Source organism: Martes martes, assembly GCF_963455335.1.
Source record: "Martes martes genome assembly, chromosome: 8".
Taxonomy (NCBI): Eukaryota; Metazoa; Chordata; class Mammalia; order Carnivora; family Mustelidae; genus Martes; species Martes martes.
The window spans coordinates 26,365,085-26,384,023 of NC_137895.1; the positions used below are offsets into that span (position 1 = coordinate 26,365,085).

Consider the following 18,939-nt stretch of genomic DNA (forward strand, 5'->3'; position numbering starts at 1 on the left):
ACTGGCCAAGAGCTCTTGGCAAGAGGACACCAGGGTTGGCAAGTCTGAGCGGCAGGAGGGCGAAGCAAGTTGTTGCTCTGTAGCTCTCTCTGCCAGGTGCTCTCCAGCAAAGGCTCTGGGGACAGCGCCCAGCCAGGGGTCACCCCAAGCAGCTCTTCCCAAACTGGCTCTGGGAACCACCGAGCCGGAGAGCCCGAGGGAAAGGGGTCCTCAGTCGTCTGCTCTCTTAGGAATAGTCTCTTCTTCCTCCGGGGGGAAGGGGCAGCCTGATGGCTCCACAGGCCCTCCTGTGCCAACACGCGTTCCTGCAACTTCGAAAGACAGGAGGCGCCGACTTGCCAAGTGGCCTGGGAAGCGGCTCCTGCCCTCCTCTATCGCCGGAAGAGCACCTGCGTCCGGACCTCGGCTCGCCGCCATCCCTGAGCGCCATCTTGACCCTCCATCACCCAGAAGCTTTCCATCTCCCGCCCATCTCTGAGTCCCTCTGCTTGTCTCCATCTCAACAGCCACTACGTCATCAATCCTCACCTGAAATTCTTCTAGCGGCAGCTTCCAAGGGCCTCCCTGTTACCAGGTTTGTACCTCCTACCCATGTTCCCTACACAGCCGCAGGCATTTCTGAGACACAAATCCCTCAAGATCCTCCAACGGCTTCTTTGGGGACAAAAGTCAAATTCCTGAAGAAGCTGACAGAGCTGCACAATATGTCTCCCTCCCCCCGCCCATGGCCTCCCTCCCCACTTCTCTGCCTTCCACCTTGACAGGCTGTGGTGAACCCTGGGGCCCAACTCTCTTGGTCCAAATCTTGACTCCGCCACCGGCGAGCTGCTGGTAAACCTCCCTGTGCCTCAGTGTACCCATCTGTAAAGAGGGTTAATAACAGCCCCCAACTCAGAGGTCTGCTATATAAAGGACGGAGTAAGCAAATGGAGGGGCAGGGCAGAGGACAGCGTCTGGCAGGGTGAGGCCTCCATCCCATCGGCCGCTGTTGGCTCTCACAGCCACCCTCACACCTCTCGAGTTTTAGAGAGTTGACCAGTCTTCCTGTGGAAGAACTGTGGGGTATGCCGGCGCCCCATCCCAGCCCGGTTAAGTCCTCCTCTCCCTTCAGGTCTCTGCTGAGTCATAGCTTCCCTCCAGGAAGCTTTCTCTGATGCTCCAAGCCACAGCCCCATCTCACTGTACATGTTGCCTCCTTCCTTGTCTCTGTCCCCTCTTCCCCCCACCCCCCCACCCCGAGGCGGCAGGCTCCTTGAAGTCAGGAACCTGGTCTCTGTTCCTCTTGCTGCAAGCCCAGCACTCGGCACAGAGCCGATAGTCCACAAAGACCTAGGTAATGTTGCTGAATGACTCCCACGGTCCCAGCGTGTTCAGGAACCTTCCCTGCCCCCTTTCTCTTTTTCTATGGAGGCTTCTCTGGCACACAGCTCTCTGAGACGGCACGTGCACCCCATTCCCAACTTGGCACTCAGCCAGCACGTGGGTCAGGGGCCCCAGGAAGTTATGACTGAGTACTGTAAACAAACAAGAAATGTGGAACTTCCTCAGGGGGAAAAAAAAAAGGACACTACACAAAGGTTACGAGGTTCTGTGAACATTGTGGACAGCCATGAGGCGATGTTTCCCACCCAAACTGCAGGATGGAGAGCGATCCATCAAAAGAAAATCGAAGGCCTCGCAGAGGAGGACGCCGGGGGAACCACAGGCCACGACAGACGGGGATTCCTGGGCGCTTCCGAATGAGCAACAAAGGAAGCAATCAGCAAACTATGCCAGAAAATGATGGGAGTTGTGTAACTTTTTAAAAAAGAATTTCCATGGTATCACCTGGAGATGATCTAATCGAGTCAGGACGGGGCTCGAGGAAGATGTCAGGGGCTTAGCCCCGCTCTTACCTCGTAGTGGCCGATGGTATTTAGCTTGGTTATTCCATCTTCGAGAATCACAGATGAACTATCAATATCCAGCAGTTCTTTCTGTCGTGTTCCCACTTGTAGCTCTGGGAAGGAAAAAAAAAAAAAGTATATTTTGTTCTCCTCTGACGTAATAGTGAGAAAGCTTAAATGTTCCTCCGTAATAACAGTAGCAATTATTATTTATGGGTACAGCTTAAATAAAGTGGTTAATATTAGTTTGAAGGTTTGGTGATATCTCAGCCAGACAGGGAGCCCGAGTTTTGTTTTGTTTTTGTTTTGTGTTTAGGGCTTTGACTTTTAAGACTGTGTTTCCCTGAAGCTTATACTCTGAGGCTAAGCCTGGAAGTAAAGCCAATGAAAACAAAATAATGTATCCTTAGAGAGATGAAGCTCTGCAGAAGATTCTAACACCAAATTTGTATGTTCCCAAGCAGGTGCGTTGGGACCAGTCTCCTGTCCGTCCCTGCGTTGAGGGGCACTGGTGGGCTAACACCCCAAGCCACGGGCCTCAAGCTCTTTCATGGAGGTTGCCAACTTGTGCCCTAGAGCCAGAATGTGGCCCACTGATGTGTATTTTCTTTTGTGAACCTTCACAGTGTTTCACTTATTACTAATGTCAATTCAACACCAACAGTCAAAGATCAGGAGATGGCTCATAAAAATTCAGACCAAGTTCTCTTTAACAAAATGGGATCATCTGCTAACACTGACCCCCACAGACCCGCATGCAACTATTGGCTAAGGATAAGTGGGACCTGCCTCCTTAGATGCGGTGTCCTCCGCCAATAAGGTGGGTCCCATTTCCTGGTGTCCTAGGTGGGCCAACACCCCTTATTTATGACAGCGGCTGCCCCTCTGGGCCTCTGAGTTTGTGAGCCTCTGCTAGAGGCCTCCCTCCACAGCTGCTCTGGGATCAGATTCTAGTACAACTGTAAGGCTGGCTCCGAAGGTTTGCCTTAGTTTCCCCAGGCCAGCCCGGGAGGTGGCCCCCAAGATCATCACGCGAGCGGAAGCCTGGCAGGGCTGGGAGCCTGTGCCCCCACTTCCCATCAGGCTACAACGTGAAGCTTCTAGTCGACTTGCTCTGCTCCCTGCCTTGCCCTATCAGGAGGAACTGGTGGGCTCAGGGCACGGCGAGAGGGTGCTGCTGCGGACTCCTCGGTGGCAGGACTGAGGCCGCCAGGCTGTCCTCCCTGTGGCTGTCGGCTCCCCGCACCCAGCTCCTGGCGGCCAGAACCACGCACTGGCCAGAGGTCGGCTGCCGCAAGAAGTTGATGCTTCTGGGCAGGTGACCACAGTCTCCCATCTGGGTCTGCCTCTTTGACCCGGCTGCTAACCAGGTGAGCTACAATGGCCTTCAAGGACCCGACAGGCCACCCACAGGACACAGAAGAGAGGCAGAGGAGAGGGGCCTTTGCGGCTCTTTCTCTGAAGCCACATCACACAGCTGCCACACATGTGCCCTGCTCCTTGCACCTGCCAGGCCCCGCCCCCAGGCTGCTCTAAATGGCCATTTGGTGGGAGGTTTGGCCTTGGAGGGCCAGGTGGGATGACTTCAGTTGCCTGCTTCATCGAGGCTACAACCGTACCTCGAGGGGAGATGAACCTGGTTACGCTGTCTGTCACTGCTGTGATTTTACTCTTCTTTCCTGTCCCATTATCTGCTATAAAATCGCACGGCGGTCTCTGGGGAGGGCCGCGGGAGCTCAACTTTAAAACATTGATGAACATTTGAGTGAAGTGGAGCCCTGTTAGCTCGCTCATGCGTACTCTCACCTCCGAAGTGTACAGCTAGAGCCCGAGAAAGAATTCACAGCAGACGCTGCTCTGGGCAGGGGGCAGGACGGAGACCACGCTTGATGCAGGGTGCGATTAGCAGCGAGGAAGATGACCTTTCCAGGGTGCGGGAGTTAACACCAGAGTCTGAGCCACCCGCTAATGACACGTTCGGTATCACAACAAACAAATCAAATGCCAGTGCGAAACTCAACACAGAGAGAGGGCGCGGGGTTCCCGCCTTTTTGTACTTCCTGATGCAAGGTGAATCCATTCCGTCTCGGCACGAGCAATCTCATGAATCTGATTTACAAACACAATATTTTTTAAAAACCAGCGTCTTTGAAGGATAATGCTTCCTAGGAGGACTCATGGGGCTCGTCGGGGAGCCTTGCAGGCTCCGCCGGGCCCCCAGATGTGCCCGTGGGGAGCAGCCTGGGCGAGTAAGCGTCCATCGGCGGAGGCTTATGGGCCGTGGGCTGGAAGGAAGGGGGAGACAGTGGGGGAGATGTTCACCCGGGGCTGGGGGCAAAATAATTCCCTCATTGCCTTACCGAGGCCAATTTCATTCAGCTGAAGTCCGTAAGGAGAGCCATTTTTGCTTAGGAAAGCCTGGAAGATCTTTTCTTTGGCTTGGCCTATGGTGTCACAATCAAGAACATTGACTGAAATGTTCCGACAGACATCTGCACTCTCATTTTCCGGGATCTTTTCAAAGACAACGTTTAATGCCTGCAAGAACACAAACAGGTTTCCCAGTCTATTAGATAATTGCAATCTGAAAGGCATTCATAAAAGACACAAACCTTGGCGAGTCCTACTAATACCTCTGACAGCACATTAGCAAACACGGTGTCGCATTATACTACTTTAATCTTTTCCCCATAATCCATTCTTTTCAGGGATAATGGAAAGGAAAACAGAAAAGTGAAAACTCTCATTTCAGAGCGAGCATTGAATAAATACGAGAGTAAAACATATATACACATAAATATTCTAGAAGTCGTGACTTCTAATTTCATCCTCCCCCTCCAAAAAAAAAAAAAAAGGAAAATGTTCCACAGTAGATGAGGGCAGGCTGGTGATTATTGTTTTTATTAACAGGACCACAGAGTCCCAGAAGTGAAGTTCCAGGTGACAAGAAAGGTCAGGAGGTCCCCATATTGATCCTGCTGAAGGAGGTCACTTTTCAATGTGCGGCATTAATGACAAGAACATTTATCTCCCCCTTCACTTGGACATCCTCAGTCAGCTTCCCGAGCCCTCATTAAACCCCCCTGAGGACCCCACCCGGTACTACTAGTCTTGAATGCTTTCTTTTACATTTCAATGCCCGTTACTTAACGTTTCCCCAGTTAACGCTCTCCCGGTGCATCAAACCCTCAGAATGGGACACATTGGGGACGGAAGGCCTTGGTGAACATGTGAAAACACAGAACTAGGGAGCCTTTCAGGTTTACTTTGAGAACACACTCACACACCTAACACAACCAAGTTTACCTACTACAGCTCCTCAGGGGGCTGGGGGGATCCCATTCAGAGAAAGGCTAGGAGTGTTCCTGTAATTAGCATAGCACACAGTTTGGATCTAAAGGCACCTTGGAGATGGCAGAATCAAGGGTCTGGTGTGAAATACCCAGTCATTTAACGTTTTTGAACCTGGCTGCCATGATGGAATGTAAAATGATTACTGGAAATGTTAAAAAAAATATGAAAACACAATTAAGGGGAAATTGGTGATCCTTAGGGTTCACTCAACTTTCAAATGGGTATAATAACAGCGCGTGCCTTCTAGTGTTGTGACAGAGATTAAATGAGATGATGCCTGTCACATGCTTGGCACAGGGATGGGCTGCTGGGAAGGGCTGGATACTGATGCTGAGGATGACGGTGACGGCGGTGAGCGACGGTTTCGTGTAACTTCTCAGAACACTTACTATGGCTAGTGTCGTGTGCCACCAGAAGGAGACGAAGAGAGCCCGCTGAAGCTGAGCAGCCAGGGCTCAGACCCACACTCTTTGTCCAGCAGGGCAAGGGACATGTTGCCAGCAAACAGGGGAACCACCCGCTCTGGGGACGGATCCCTCAGGTTTCTCTGCTACCCAGTGGGAGTCACAACGGCAACTGCCCCGGGCTCTGGGACTGGCAACTGAATTAACCTCGGGGCACAGAGTATGGGGTCTGGCTGGCGACCCTTGGGAAATGTGATGACAGAAGGACCAGGGTCATGGGAGAGGGGATGGCAAACCCTGGGAGGGTGTCAGAGGCATGTCTTCTTGTCAAGGCCTTTGCACCTTGCTTCTACACTCCTGCTGACAATTACACACAGTAAACTTTGGTCCAGTCCCAACTACACAATAAACACTCTGAGGCTGTGGGGTCTGAACTCTGCAGACCCACGGGACAGGACGGAAGGCAGGGTGCGTTGGCAGGAGGGCACTCCTATGCCAGAGTCCTCTCCCTTGCCTTCCTGGTTCAGCACATTATTGACACCCTGCCAACTTCAGTTCTAGACACACTTCTTTTAATCTTCCCAACATCCTAGTTAGGGGGCTGTGTTCTTATTATCCCCATTTTTTTTTTTAAAGTAGGCTCCAAGTCCAGCGCGGGGCTTGAACTCACGACCCTAAGATCAAGACCTGAACTGAGATCAAGAATCAGCTTAACTGACTGAGCTTAACTGACTGAGCCACCTGCCCACCCCCGACCCCCGCCGACTTTTTAAAGGAACATTATCTCACTTTTGAGTGAGGAAGTGGAGGCACAGAGGGGCCAAATAACGTGCACCGGGGACACAGCTCGTAAGTGGCAGAGCGAGGAGTGGGCACTGTGAACCACTCAGCGATGGGATGTCCCCACACCCAGCCCTCTCTCACCCCTGCTCCCACCCACAGTCCGGGAACCCTGGGCCTCTGGGACAAGCTGGAAGCAAAGTCCTGAGAGAGACGCCCGCCACAAACGGGGCTTCTAGAGGCGGAAACACGGGTCCTGCCCTCACAGTCCAAGTAGACCTCCCCACATCTCTGCGCGCTGCTGTCGCACCGGGGAATGAGGGGGGTTACGCTGTTTCACAGGGCTTCCAAAGAAAAAGACAACTGGAAAGCCCCTCTTAATCAGAGCTCCAGAGATCCCAGCTTGTTTAATAGTTTTATAGGTATTTGTGAAATAACACTGTGACTACCTAAAGGGCTACCTAAGGTGTTTTTGTCTTTAACAAAAACACCTCTTCAGAGGCAATAAATGTCCTACTTAAGAACATAACTAAAAGGAGAAAAAATATCTTAACTGGATGTAAAATAATGTAAATCTGCCACTGTCTCCATAGCTAGATGGGTGGGAAAAAGGTAAAATGAGCCACAGGGAAATGAGAGCGGCCACAGGGAATTCTGAGAGTCAATTCAGACACAAATTGATTTTTTTATGCTTCGAACGCTTAGTTCCAACAGCAATTTCCTAAAGCCTTACCTGGCTTCGGGGGGCTCCCCGAGTGGGCCCTACCTCTTCACCTCACCCGGGCTCAGGGAGCGCACACTGGGCTCTGTTTCCCATTCAGGGAAGATTCCCCCATGGAAGCACCATCTCTCCCCTTACAAACCCGTTTAGCCAGAATCTTCCCTGTGCCCTACTCGGTGTTAGGGGTGGGGTATAGGAGGGACCTTAAGACACAGTCCTTGTTTTGGGATAATTCACAGTGTGTTTGACAAACTAAAGCATCACCTTTGAAACAGTATTTAGCCACTAGGTGCAAGGGCATCCCCCTCAGTCAGTGTTGACAGAAAATTCGAGAAGGGAGGTCAGGAGGGCTGAGAGCTCTGAGCGCAGGCATCCGACCATCTGGATTTTCCCCTTATGCTACTTAACTGTGGGAGTGTGGGTCAGTCATCTAATTTCTCTAAGCCTTAACACTCTCTTCCTTCCTTCCTTTCTTTCTCTTTCTCTTTTCTTTTCTCTTCTTTTTTCTTTCTTTTCTTTTTCCTTTCCTCCCTTCCTTCCTTCTGTACCCACTGTGGGGCTCGAACTCACAACCCTGAGATAGAGTCACATGCTGTATCGACTGAGCCAGCCAGGCATGCCAACACTCTCACTGTTTCTATTTAAAAGGAGTGACAAGACCACCAAATAATGACATAATAATAGCAAATTAAGGAGTGCTTCCTGTGTGCCAAATACTGTTATAAAATATGTCTGTGTATTTGTATTTAAGAATCTCAGAAACCTTATCTCATAGATTCTATTATTCTCATTTTACAGATGACAAACTGAGGCACAGAGTTAGGGAAATTGCACAAGATCACTTAGCAAGATAATGGTAGAAGCAGGCACTTAAGCTCCGTGTTCTTAAAACTTTGGTGATCCTGCCTTTCAAAATATGAAAATGTTTTGTAAACTAAGCATGGTCCAAATCTATAGGATGGCAATTGGTCTGAAGCACCCACAAAAGACTAAAGTGCTTGAAAATCTATGTTGGTCTTTTCTCCAGAAATCTGTCCCTGAATAGCTCTGGCTTTCCCTATTTCTTTGGCATAAATGTATCAACAAAGCTGGGACAACAGATATGCTTAGTGGTATATGGTCGTTTAACCCAGTTTGGGCCAATGAGATAGAAAGGGAAAGAGTTTCTACTCTAACAGAAGGTAACTGTAGTATTTGGAGCTATGGCAGCTATTTTGTGATTAGGTGGGAGGTCAAAGAGGAGCACAGAGATGGTGACCCAGATGATTTATCCCTGGGATACAAGGGTTGTTCAACATTCATAAATCAATCAATGTGACAGAACAAATCAATAAGAGAAGAGAGAAGAACCACATGGTCCTCTCAATTGATGCAGAAAAAGCATTTGACAAAATAGAGCATCCATTCCTGATTAAAACTCTTCAAAGTATAGGGGTAGAGGGAACATTTCTCAAACTCATAAAATCTATCTATGAAAAACCCACAGTGAATATCATTCTCAATGGGGAAAAACTGAGAGCCTTCCCTCTGAGATAAGGAACACAATAAGGATGCCCATTCTCACCACTGTTGTTCAATATAGTACTAGAAGTCTTAGCAACAGCAATCAGACAACAAAAAGAAATAAAAGGTATTCAAATTGGCAAAGAAGAAGTCAAACTTTCTCTCTTCGCAGATGACATGATACTTTACGTGGAAAACCCTAAAGACTTCACCCCCAAACTACTAGAACTCATACAGCAATTCAGTAATGTGGCAAGATACAAAATCAATGCACAGAAATCAGTTGCTTTCTTATACACTAGCAATGAAAATATAGAAAGGGAAATTAGAGAATCGATTCCATTTACTATAGCACCAAGAACAATAAGATACCTTGGAATAAACCTAACCAAAGAGGTAAAGGATCTGTACTCAAAGAACTACAGAACACTCATGAAAGAAATTGAAGAAGACACAAAAAGGTGCAAAAACATTCCATGCTCATGGATTGGAAGAATAAACATTGTTAAAATGTCTATACTGCCCAGAGCAATGTATACTTTCAATGCAATCTCAATCGAAATTCCACTAGCATCCTTCAAAGTGCTGGAACAAACAATCCTAAAATTTGTATGGAACCAGAAATGACCCCGAATCGCTAAGGAAAGGTTCAAAAAGAAAAACAAAGCTGGGGCATCACGTTACCTGATTTCAAGCATTACTACAAAGCTGTGATCATCAAGACAGCATGGTACTGGCACAAAAACAGACACATAGACCAGTGGAACAGAGGAGAGAGTCCAGATATGGACCCTCAACTCTATGGTTAAATAATCTTCAACAAAGCAGGAAAAAACATCCAATGGAAGAAAGACAGTCTCTTCAATAAACAGTGCTGGGAAAACTGGACAACTATGTAGAGAAGAATGAAACTTGACCATTTTCTTACATTGTACACAAAGCTAAACTCAAAATCAATGAAAGATCTCAACGTGAGGCAGGAATCTATCAAAATCTTAGAGGCGAAGATAAGCAGTAACCTCTTCGACATTGGCCACAGCAACTTCTTTCAAAACACATCTCCAAGGCAAAGGAAACAAAAGCAAAAATGAACTTTTGGGACTTTATCAAGATAAAAAGCTTCTGTACAGCAAAGGAAACAGTCAACAAAACAAAGAGGCAACCCACAGAATGGGAGAAGATATTCAAAATGACACTACAAAGGGCTGATATCCAAGATCTATAAAGAACTCCTCAAACTCAACACTTAAAAAACAGATAACCATGTCCAAAAATGGGCAGAAGACATGAACAGACACTTCTCCGAAGAAGACATACAAATGGCTAACAAAATCAAAAAGTGTTCATCATCACTAGCCATCAGGGAGTTTCAAATAAAAACCACATTGAGATACCACCTTACACCAGTTAGAATGGCCAAAATCAACAAGACAGTAAACAACAAGTGTTGGAGAGGATGTGGAGAAAGGGGAACCCTCTTACACTGTTGGTGGGAATGCAAGTTGGTGCAGCCACTTTGGAAAATAGGGTGGAGATTCCTTAAAAAATTAAAAATTGAGTTATCCTATGACCCTGCAATTACACTACTGGGTACTTACCCCAAAGATACAGATGTAGTGAAAAGAAGGGCCATCTGTACCCCACTGTTCATAGCAGTAATGTCCACAGTCGCCAAACTGTGGGAAGAGCCAAGATGCCCTTCAACAGATGAATGGATAAAGAAGATATGGTCCATATATACAATGGAGTATTATGTCTCCATCAGAAAGGATTGTGTACCAACATGGACAGGACTGGAGGAGATGATGCTGAGTGAAATAAATCAAGCAGAGAAAGTCAATTATATGGTTTCATTTACTTGTGGAGCATAAGGAATAACATGGAAGACACTGGGAGAAGGAAAGGAAAAGTGAACTGGGGGAAATCAGAAAATCAGAGGGGGAGATGAAACATGAGAGACTGTGGACTCTGAGAAACAAACTGAGGGTTTTTGAGAGGAGGGGAGTGGGGGGTTGGGTGAGCCTGGTGGTGGGTACTAAGGGGGGCACATATTGCATGGAACACTGGGTGTGGTGCATAAACAACGAATCTTGGAACACTGAAAAAAAAATAAAGATGTTTTTTAAAAAAGGAAAAAGAGAAAAAACAAGAAAGAAAAAGAAAAAAAAAATGGTGACCCACATGAGCGGATGGACCAGCCTTGGGCTGCTCACCTCCTAACTTTTTGCACTGGAATGCAATTCCCATTATTCTGGTTCTTCCTCTTACTTACAGCTGAATGCACCCAACCTGACAGAGCTCACTGTTGATGCTGAGGTAGCTAAATTCACTCACTAACACCCAGCTACTTGGCTCACCTATTTTGAACAGGGTTTCACAGAATATACAAAGTAGAAACCTAGCAGTGATCCTGACTGGGAAGTATTTGAAGACTGACAGAAAAACTGTGGAATGTATACAAAGAATTCTAATACCAGGTAGAAAATAGTGAGTATAGGTAGAGTGCTTAAGGGGTTCAGAGAGAATTACCTCTAGCTTAGAGGAGGTTTTTCAAAGGGAGAGAAATCAGGGAAGACTGCATGGAAGAAGTGACATTTGAATTGGGTCTTGAAAGGAGCTGCACGGGCAGTAGTACACGAGGAGGCCTCTGGACCATGACACACCTGGCTTCAGTTCTAGATACACTGGTGAGTAACAAGCTTCAATCCTCTACTCAGGCTACTAGGTCAGGAAGTCTAGATAAAAAAAAAAAATCCCACTTCCTTTGAGTAGAGCGGAGGGTGGAGGACTTGAAGAACCGTGCTTGCCCTTTCAAAAATCACCATCTGCCATCTGAGGGTTTCCATTATTATTTATGGAAACAAAAGCTGAAAAAAACACTGTTTTAGGTTTCTAATAATCACAGCGCTCACATACAGCATGCCGAACACTTAACCATTACTAGGAGTTGTCCCACATGCTGTGCTAATTCATTTACTCCTGCTCTGTGCATTGAAGAATTGCTCGGTGAAGTGGACACTATCATTAGCCTCACTTGACAGGTGAAGAAACGGACAGAAAGAGGCTCAGAAATGTGTCCAAGGTCACGGAGCTGCTGAGGGTCATCACTAGGCTATGTCCACCCTCTTAACTGCAAACCCCAAAGGCCAGACAAGGTGATAAACATCCAGTGGCAGTCCGGGTGGGCCAGGGTTTCTCGATAAATGTTCTCAGAGCAGGCAGGCTTGATGCAGACAGCCTCAAAGAGGAGGCTCAGCCTCCCTGGCTTGGCTTGGCCTGGAACCCTGTGGAAAGCACTCAGTCTGGAGGACCCGGTGGGCTGGTGCGAGTACCACCTACAGACATTTTTTTGGAGCTCACACTCAGCCAGAGGAAAGAGGACCTTTCCCAGCCTCTACCGCAGCTGGGTGTGGCCACATGACTACATGCCGGCCAATGAGCAGATGTGTCCTGTGGTGGCCTCTGGGAAGCTTCCTTACAAGACAGCTGGTGACCATCTGTCCCCTTTTCTACAGCCCTACTTATGTCCTGCTGTCTGGAATGTGGAAGAAGGCTGTGTGGGGGGTGAGTGAGCACTTAAGACCGTGAGGTGGCCTGAGGACCAGAGAAGGGTATTTGGAAGACACATGGCCCAGAACCCAGAAAAAGGACCAGACGGGAAGGACCTGGTTCTTCCATAAGTGGGTCACAAACCAGCCCGTGTAGGTAGGTCATTGTTCAGATTCATCACTGTGGTCTCCTGTTCACACCTGTCCCGTGGGATGTTGTGTGCCACAGATTGTAAACACAGATGACGGGTAACGTTTCTAACAGTAACATGAGGTTTTAATGACAGTAGATTCAGCTGATCAACTCCCTGTATCACCCAGTGACCAGGAAGAAGGGTGAGAGGACACTGTGCTTAGTAGACCTTACAGCGGACAACAAAACCTGCTCAGACAAGAAAAACTATCATAAATAAATGATGAGAACTTCTCTGAGGTGTGATGGCCGGCCATCTCACATAGATTAGTTTCTGACCTCTTAACAAGCCTGCAAGGTTAGGTTTTATACCTGTTTATAGTGGAAGAAACAGGTTTAGAGAGGTTTGGTGACTTGCCCAAAGTCACTAACAGCCCGTCAGTAAAGTGGTTGAGCTCGGCTTCACACCCAAGACAGTCAGACTCTAAATCCCCGCCTCTCAGCACTAAGCTACGCAGCAGCTAGATGGACAAGCACATTCGGGGTTCACTAGCAGCTCTGCCCACCATTTCTTCACACAACTTGGTGGGTTAAGGTAGCAAGGAGAAAACAAACAGAAATAGAAATAGAAAAAATAAGGCTGGGGTGGGGAGCTGGAGGGATGAAACAAAGGCAGGGGAAGAGGCATTTCCCCCTACTTCTTGCACACTTCGGTGGGGAGAGGCTGACCCAGCTACCTTATTAATTCCTCAACCACAGGCTTGGCTCGAAAGGGCAGGGCTGTTGCTGCACCCTTTCTGTAATGCCTTATAATACCTAGAGAGTAATTAAAAAAAAAATTTATTACAAGCCAGCCATTTTATCACGAAAGGTCTTAGGCCAATAATTGCTTTCATTAAATAAAACCTATAAAATATATTTTTTTCTAATTTTATTTGAGAGCCAAATGAAGGTCAAGAGAAAAGTCTGGGGGCACCTAGGTGGCTTAGTCAGTGAAGTGTCTGCCTTGGCTCAGGGGTCATGATCCTGGGGTCCTGGAATCAAGCCCCGCTGAGCAGGGAGCCTGCTTCCCCCCTCCCTCTGCCTCTCCGCACCACCCCCTCAATGCCCCAGCTTGTGCTCTCTTGCTCTCTGTCAAATAAATAAGTAAAATCTTAAAAAAAAAAAAAAAAAAGAAAAGAAAAAGAAAAAAGAGAGAGGGAAAGATCTGGTTCTTACATCAACTGGATTTAGAGGTGTTTGGGATGAGAGAGAAGAACACTGTTTCCAGAGGTTCAGTAGAAGTAGCCGAGCCCAGAGTTACAATTACAAGTCCCAGAAGCTTCTGAGCTGAGGTTTTCCTTAAGCTGGAGTAGGCAGCCCTGGGACGGCTACCACATACTCCATCTAATGCTGCTCTTGGCTGCCCTACATCCCCACTCCCCTCCTTTTCTTTCCCCCAAACACAGCCCAAAACTTTCTGGATCAAGTTTTCCCCTCCGGCCTAACAATGAGGAAGGAAGACCTTTGCCACCTTGAAGAAAAAAATTAAGTTAATGGAGAGAATTTCCTCAAATGTGAGTTTCTGTCACAAAATTTCTATACTTGCTAGCATTTGTTCATGATAGAATCAAGTAAGAATCTATCTTATTTAAGCCCAGAATGACTGGTTTCAGTACTTTAGGCTTAATATGAGTATGTCACAGTTTGGTTTTTGGCAAAGCACTCCCATGAGTTTCAGATTGATGGAGAGTGGTAAGGCCTTTCCACTCATGTGTCCCCAGAAAAAGAGGAAAGAAACCAAGGTTTTCGGGGTTTTAGGGTTTAGTGGGAGGGCAGATTCTAGTTCTTTTTCTCTTTTATGTCAGGCTCTAGAATAAGAGCCGGCAAACTTTCTGTAAAAAGCCAGATAGTAAATATTTAAAACTCTGCAGCCTGTAGTCTCTGTTACCACTAGTTGACTTTTCAGCTGTAGCAGGGAAACAGCCATAGACAACAGTAAATGAATGTGCATGGCTGTGTTTCAATAAAACTTTATTTATAACAACAGACAGCAGGGCCACATTTGGCCCACAGGCTCTTGTTTGCTGATCCCTGCTCTAGACAATGGAGACTTCAAATGAAATGCTGACTTTGACAGTGTCAGAAAAAACATATGGAAAAAAATGCCTTTTATCTCCACCATGATGTGCTATAAAAGTTAGCATTCTCTGAGGAGTAGAAGTATAAATAAGGATCCTTAACAATGAAGTAATAAAGTCACATTTGAGCTATAAAGAAGAAAATTAAATACTTTCGTATTTAGGTAACTAAATTATTTCCTAATCCCAAGATTATGGGTATGAGAAGAAAGGGTATGAAGAGGAAAGTCATTTCAAGCACTCATTTAATGTTAATTTTTCATTTTCCACTGCTTGCCATCAACTAGGGAATGACTTACCTAAAATGATTATAAAAAAATGGTTTCACTTCTTTGATCAGGAAGCTCAGAACAGTAACTACGAAGTTAGTAATGGTTTCAGTATTATTGCAAGTCATAATGGAAATGATTTGCACTATGGTAGAGAGAAAAAGGAAAAAAAAAACCGCCCAAGAATTGTTAATTAACTTCACTGTTTCTCCACAAATGCCAGGAGTATTAAAAACAAGACTGCTGAAGTACAAACATCAGGATTTAATGAACAATGGGATGTAATTGAAGTAACAGAGAATGACTTAATCGGGACAGTGGGTTGTTTAATTATGGGGATAATGGATCTTCTGAAAGGGACAAAGTAAATGGAACAGAAGGAGCTGGGGAGTAGTGGGGAGAGTCGGTGTGTGAGAGCAAGCATGGAGACGTGGAACTCTCATGAGAGACAGCGAGGGCTCTGTTACAGAGGAAATAGTTTATTAAACATGACTGTCCCCGAAATGTAACGACTGGGTGCATAAAGACCCAGGGGGGCGGGCTGGCATAAACCGTCACAGACCGTAGTGGAGGCGGGAAGATTTCTACAGGCATGTATCTGCACTTTTTCTAAGAATTTCTAATAATCTTAAAGACTTTCACATAGATATGAGAACGAGGGCAATAATGTGTTTGTCAGAACACTGTTCCCCAGGGTGCCAAGATGCTATCTCTCAGATACAGCAGATTGGCAGGCTCATTTCCTGGGTTTAAGAGTTCAAAAAACCATTTCTCGCTTAACTTTGATTACAAGTCAACCTTCTCTTGCTAATTCAGCACACTTGCTACGAGTTATTGGTATTGGGTTTTTTCATCTCCTCTTGAAAGTGAAGCCCCTGTCCCTTCTTCCGTGTGGTGTGCTTCCCTAGAACTGAAAAATCCTCGCGCCTTCCTTGGCTCCCAAACTTTCAGGTGCTCTGCTGGAGATCCTCCTCGCAGCACAGGACACGTGCGCATGGAGGCGGGCCCCAGAGTCGCCAGCCATGAAATCAAACATTGCCTGGAATGTCGCAAAGGGAGAAGAACCACAGAGTAATAAGCCTTACTCCTCTTCCAGCGTCCTATCTGAATTCCCCGCTGCAGAGTCCCCGCGCATGTGCAGACCCTCCTCGGGCATTCCAACATTCCAACAGTGGGGGATGTTGGAATGAGCCTGCGGGGGCAGCCTCTGCCCTGCAGGCCAGCCTGCAGGGCGTGGAGGGAGGAGGGTGATTCTTGCCATGCTAGAGCAAGTGTGACTCTACGGGGCTTTGCTCAGATTTGAGGAAAGAGAGGAATTCCCCTCCTAGAACCCACCGAACGAAGGATTACTTCTCTGAGCCTATTTGTGAGTATAATGATTTCATGTATAAGAAATTGGCAGGATGTCTCCATGTTCTAGAAAACACCCCACACCTCAGGGAGAACACATCCTAATCTTAGAGGTGTGAAACCTAACTTTCAGGTTGCTGTGTGAGGTGCTGTGTTTCTGAGCACTGAGCCACAACAGGAGTTTGGGGCCTCTTTTAGATGAGTCCCTGTCATGGCACCAAGCTCTGGCATTTCAAGTTGCTTATGTGGCGGCTCTCGATTTTTTTTCTGACTTTTCTTTCCTTGAAAGAATCTACACACACACACACACACACACACACACACACACAGAATTGAGTTTGTTCAGCATACCTTAGTTTTCAATTACATAAACCACCTCAGGCAAATTTAGAAAATCAAGATCGAGAACCACTGTGCATACATGACTGGGGTAGGGGATTGGCTTGGAGGTAAGAGAGAAAGAGGGAGGAGAGGGGAGGAGGGGAGAGGAAGAAAGAGGGGTAGGAGGGAGGAGAGAGAAGGAAGGAGAAAATTATAATATGATGCCTAAGACTGGGGGAACTTGCCTGAAAGGAAATGAAAAACCTTAAATTTTTTATAGTGACCTTCTGCTAACATTTTGTCACGCCAGCATCGCCCAGATCAGTGCCTCCTCTGGAGTTTCTAAGGTAACCATCTACCATGAAACAGTCAGGTTGGGACAGGTACAATAAAGCATTAAAAATCATTTTTAAAGCGAGGACCCTACAAACCAGTGGCCCACCCCTTTTCTAGTCTCTGCCTACTGGCAAATCTGAATCCGTAAAGGAAAATTTATCTGGATTTCTAAAATCCCAATTTCCCATTAGCCTTTTCCCCAGGGGCTATAAAGGAAAAAAGATGCCAAGAGTCGACAGGAATCCCTTCAACATCAAGAAACATTTTGATGACGAGCTGGGAGTTAACAAATCCGAAACACATGGTCTTAATTGACTGTGAAATAAATAATGTTTCAAAATGAAAGGCGGAAAAAGTGTTGCCATGTCAAGCATTAAAGAGGACTCAAACCTCAGAAGTTGCTTCAGGCATTTGAGTTCCTCCCCGACTTCCAGTCTGGTCCTCTCCTTGCTGTCGGGGTTCATGGGTTTACGTTTTCATGAAAGGAAATTACTGCTGGATCCCCCCAACCTACATACACTTGCAAATATTTCTCTTTGGGAATCTATGGGGCTTCCAAAATGTTTCAGAGGAAAAGCATACACATCTTTGGGTGTGGGACCGGCATTCCCCATCCTAGGTCAAGAAGGATGTCAACAGGTCCTGAGGCAAAATTTGTCTTTTGTTCTCCAAGACAGCCAGGGGCCTTGTCCAAGAAGGCTGTGGCTTGGTCATGCCGGCGTCTGTCTCTGCCTGGGCTTCTTCCCCAGCAGCTCTGATTTCACAGTCCTGAGGAAAGACCCAGACATCGGTCTGTCTGGATCGGCATCTCTCTTTTCTTTTTTAAAGATTTATTTATGTATTTTAGAGATAGAAAAAGAGAGAGTGAGAGAGAGCATACGCATGTATGAGAGCAGGTGGAGGGGCAGAGGCAGAGAGAGAGAAAAAAAATCCCAAGCAAGTTCCACGCCCAGCATGGAGCCTGTCGCAGGGCTCAATCCCACAACCCTGAGATCATGACCTGAGCCGGAACAAGGAGATGTGAATTATTTAGTAAAGCTTTACACGGAAAGCCATGGCAGTCAATGTTCTTTTTTTTTTTTTTTTTTTTTTTTAAAGACTGTATTTATTTGAGAGAGAGTGAGCCAGAGAGAGAGAGAACAAGCAGGGGGAGTAGCAGAAGGAGAGGGAGAAGCAGACTCCCTGCTGAGCAGGGAGTGACGAGGGACTTGATCCCAAGATCCAGGGATCATGACCTGAGCCGAAGCAGGTGCTTCACCAACAAAGCCACCCAGGCGCCCAGCTTTCAATGTTCTTAACCCCTGTGATGGCCCCATGAAACTGGCACTATGATCATCCTTCCCATTTTACGGGTGAGGAGACTGAGGCACTGGGAGGTTTGGAAACTTGCCCCACACCACGAAGATGGGCAGAGGCGGATCACAAACATGCCTGGCCCGAGTCTGTGCCCTCCGCTGCATGCTGGTTTACAACCACTGCTCCTCACCGCCTCTCGGCCACGGACAGTTACATAAACAAAAATCAGAACATCGAGAAATGTTAACTTTCTACTCAGGCTCCCGCCTTGCGGATGGCAGTTCAGCGTGGTACCATCTTCAGTGGAGGGTAAACTACGTCTGGCAGGGACTTAGAACTGGAAACAGCTGATCTGTGGTCTATCGTCCCAGCAGAGAGCATAACCATAACACGGCCCACAGTGACATGGTGCCTTCGCCAATTAGGGAGTGAATTCTTCCAGGATGATTCCACAGGTCTCACCGTCTAGAGCGAAGCCACAGGAGACTCAGCTCCCTTACTGAGTAATACCAAAACCCCACTGTCTTTCTTCCCTCCTCCTCCACTAATGAGATTGTGAAAAAGCCCCGAGTCTCCATAAAGCTAAAGACCAAACCAAATGACAACAATCTCTTTCCCCAGTCTCTATGAACAGAAAATGCCTAAGTAATTTTGGAGATACTTGTCACGCTTGGCCCTGTCTCTACAAATCGTGAATGTGCAAGAAGTTCCTCTCTCTTCCTTTAGGAAGGGAAGAGGCTGGGGGTGGGATGGGGATGGGTGAAAAGAAGTTCTCGAATGGGTGAAACCCTCCGGCAGCCAGGCAGTCATCTTCCTGTAGTGATTTACAGCGTTCCTCTAAAAATATCTATGAGATCACAGAACATTAAGTGCGTGACACCAAACATTTGTAACTAATCCATGAAAATAAAGTAAGGG

At 46.9% G+C, this 18,939-nt stretch overlaps 1 protein-coding gene across 1 annotated transcript in view; it reads right to left on the reverse strand.

Annotated features, from left to right (window-relative positions):
- Positions 1 to 18,939, reverse strand: part of PLXNC1 (plexin C1) — a 141,271-nt gene that overhangs the window by 19,493 nt on the left and 102,839 nt on the right. Inside the window, exons 22-23 of the mRNA XM_080811988.1 lie at positions 4,247 to 4,424; positions 1,896 to 1,999 (exon numbers count right to left, since the gene is read on the reverse strand). Coding sequence (XP_080668114.1) covers positions 1,896 to 1,999; positions 4,247 to 4,424 — 282 coding nt within the window. The remainder of the gene's footprint in view (positions 1 to 1,895; positions 2,000 to 4,246; positions 4,425 to 18,939) is intronic.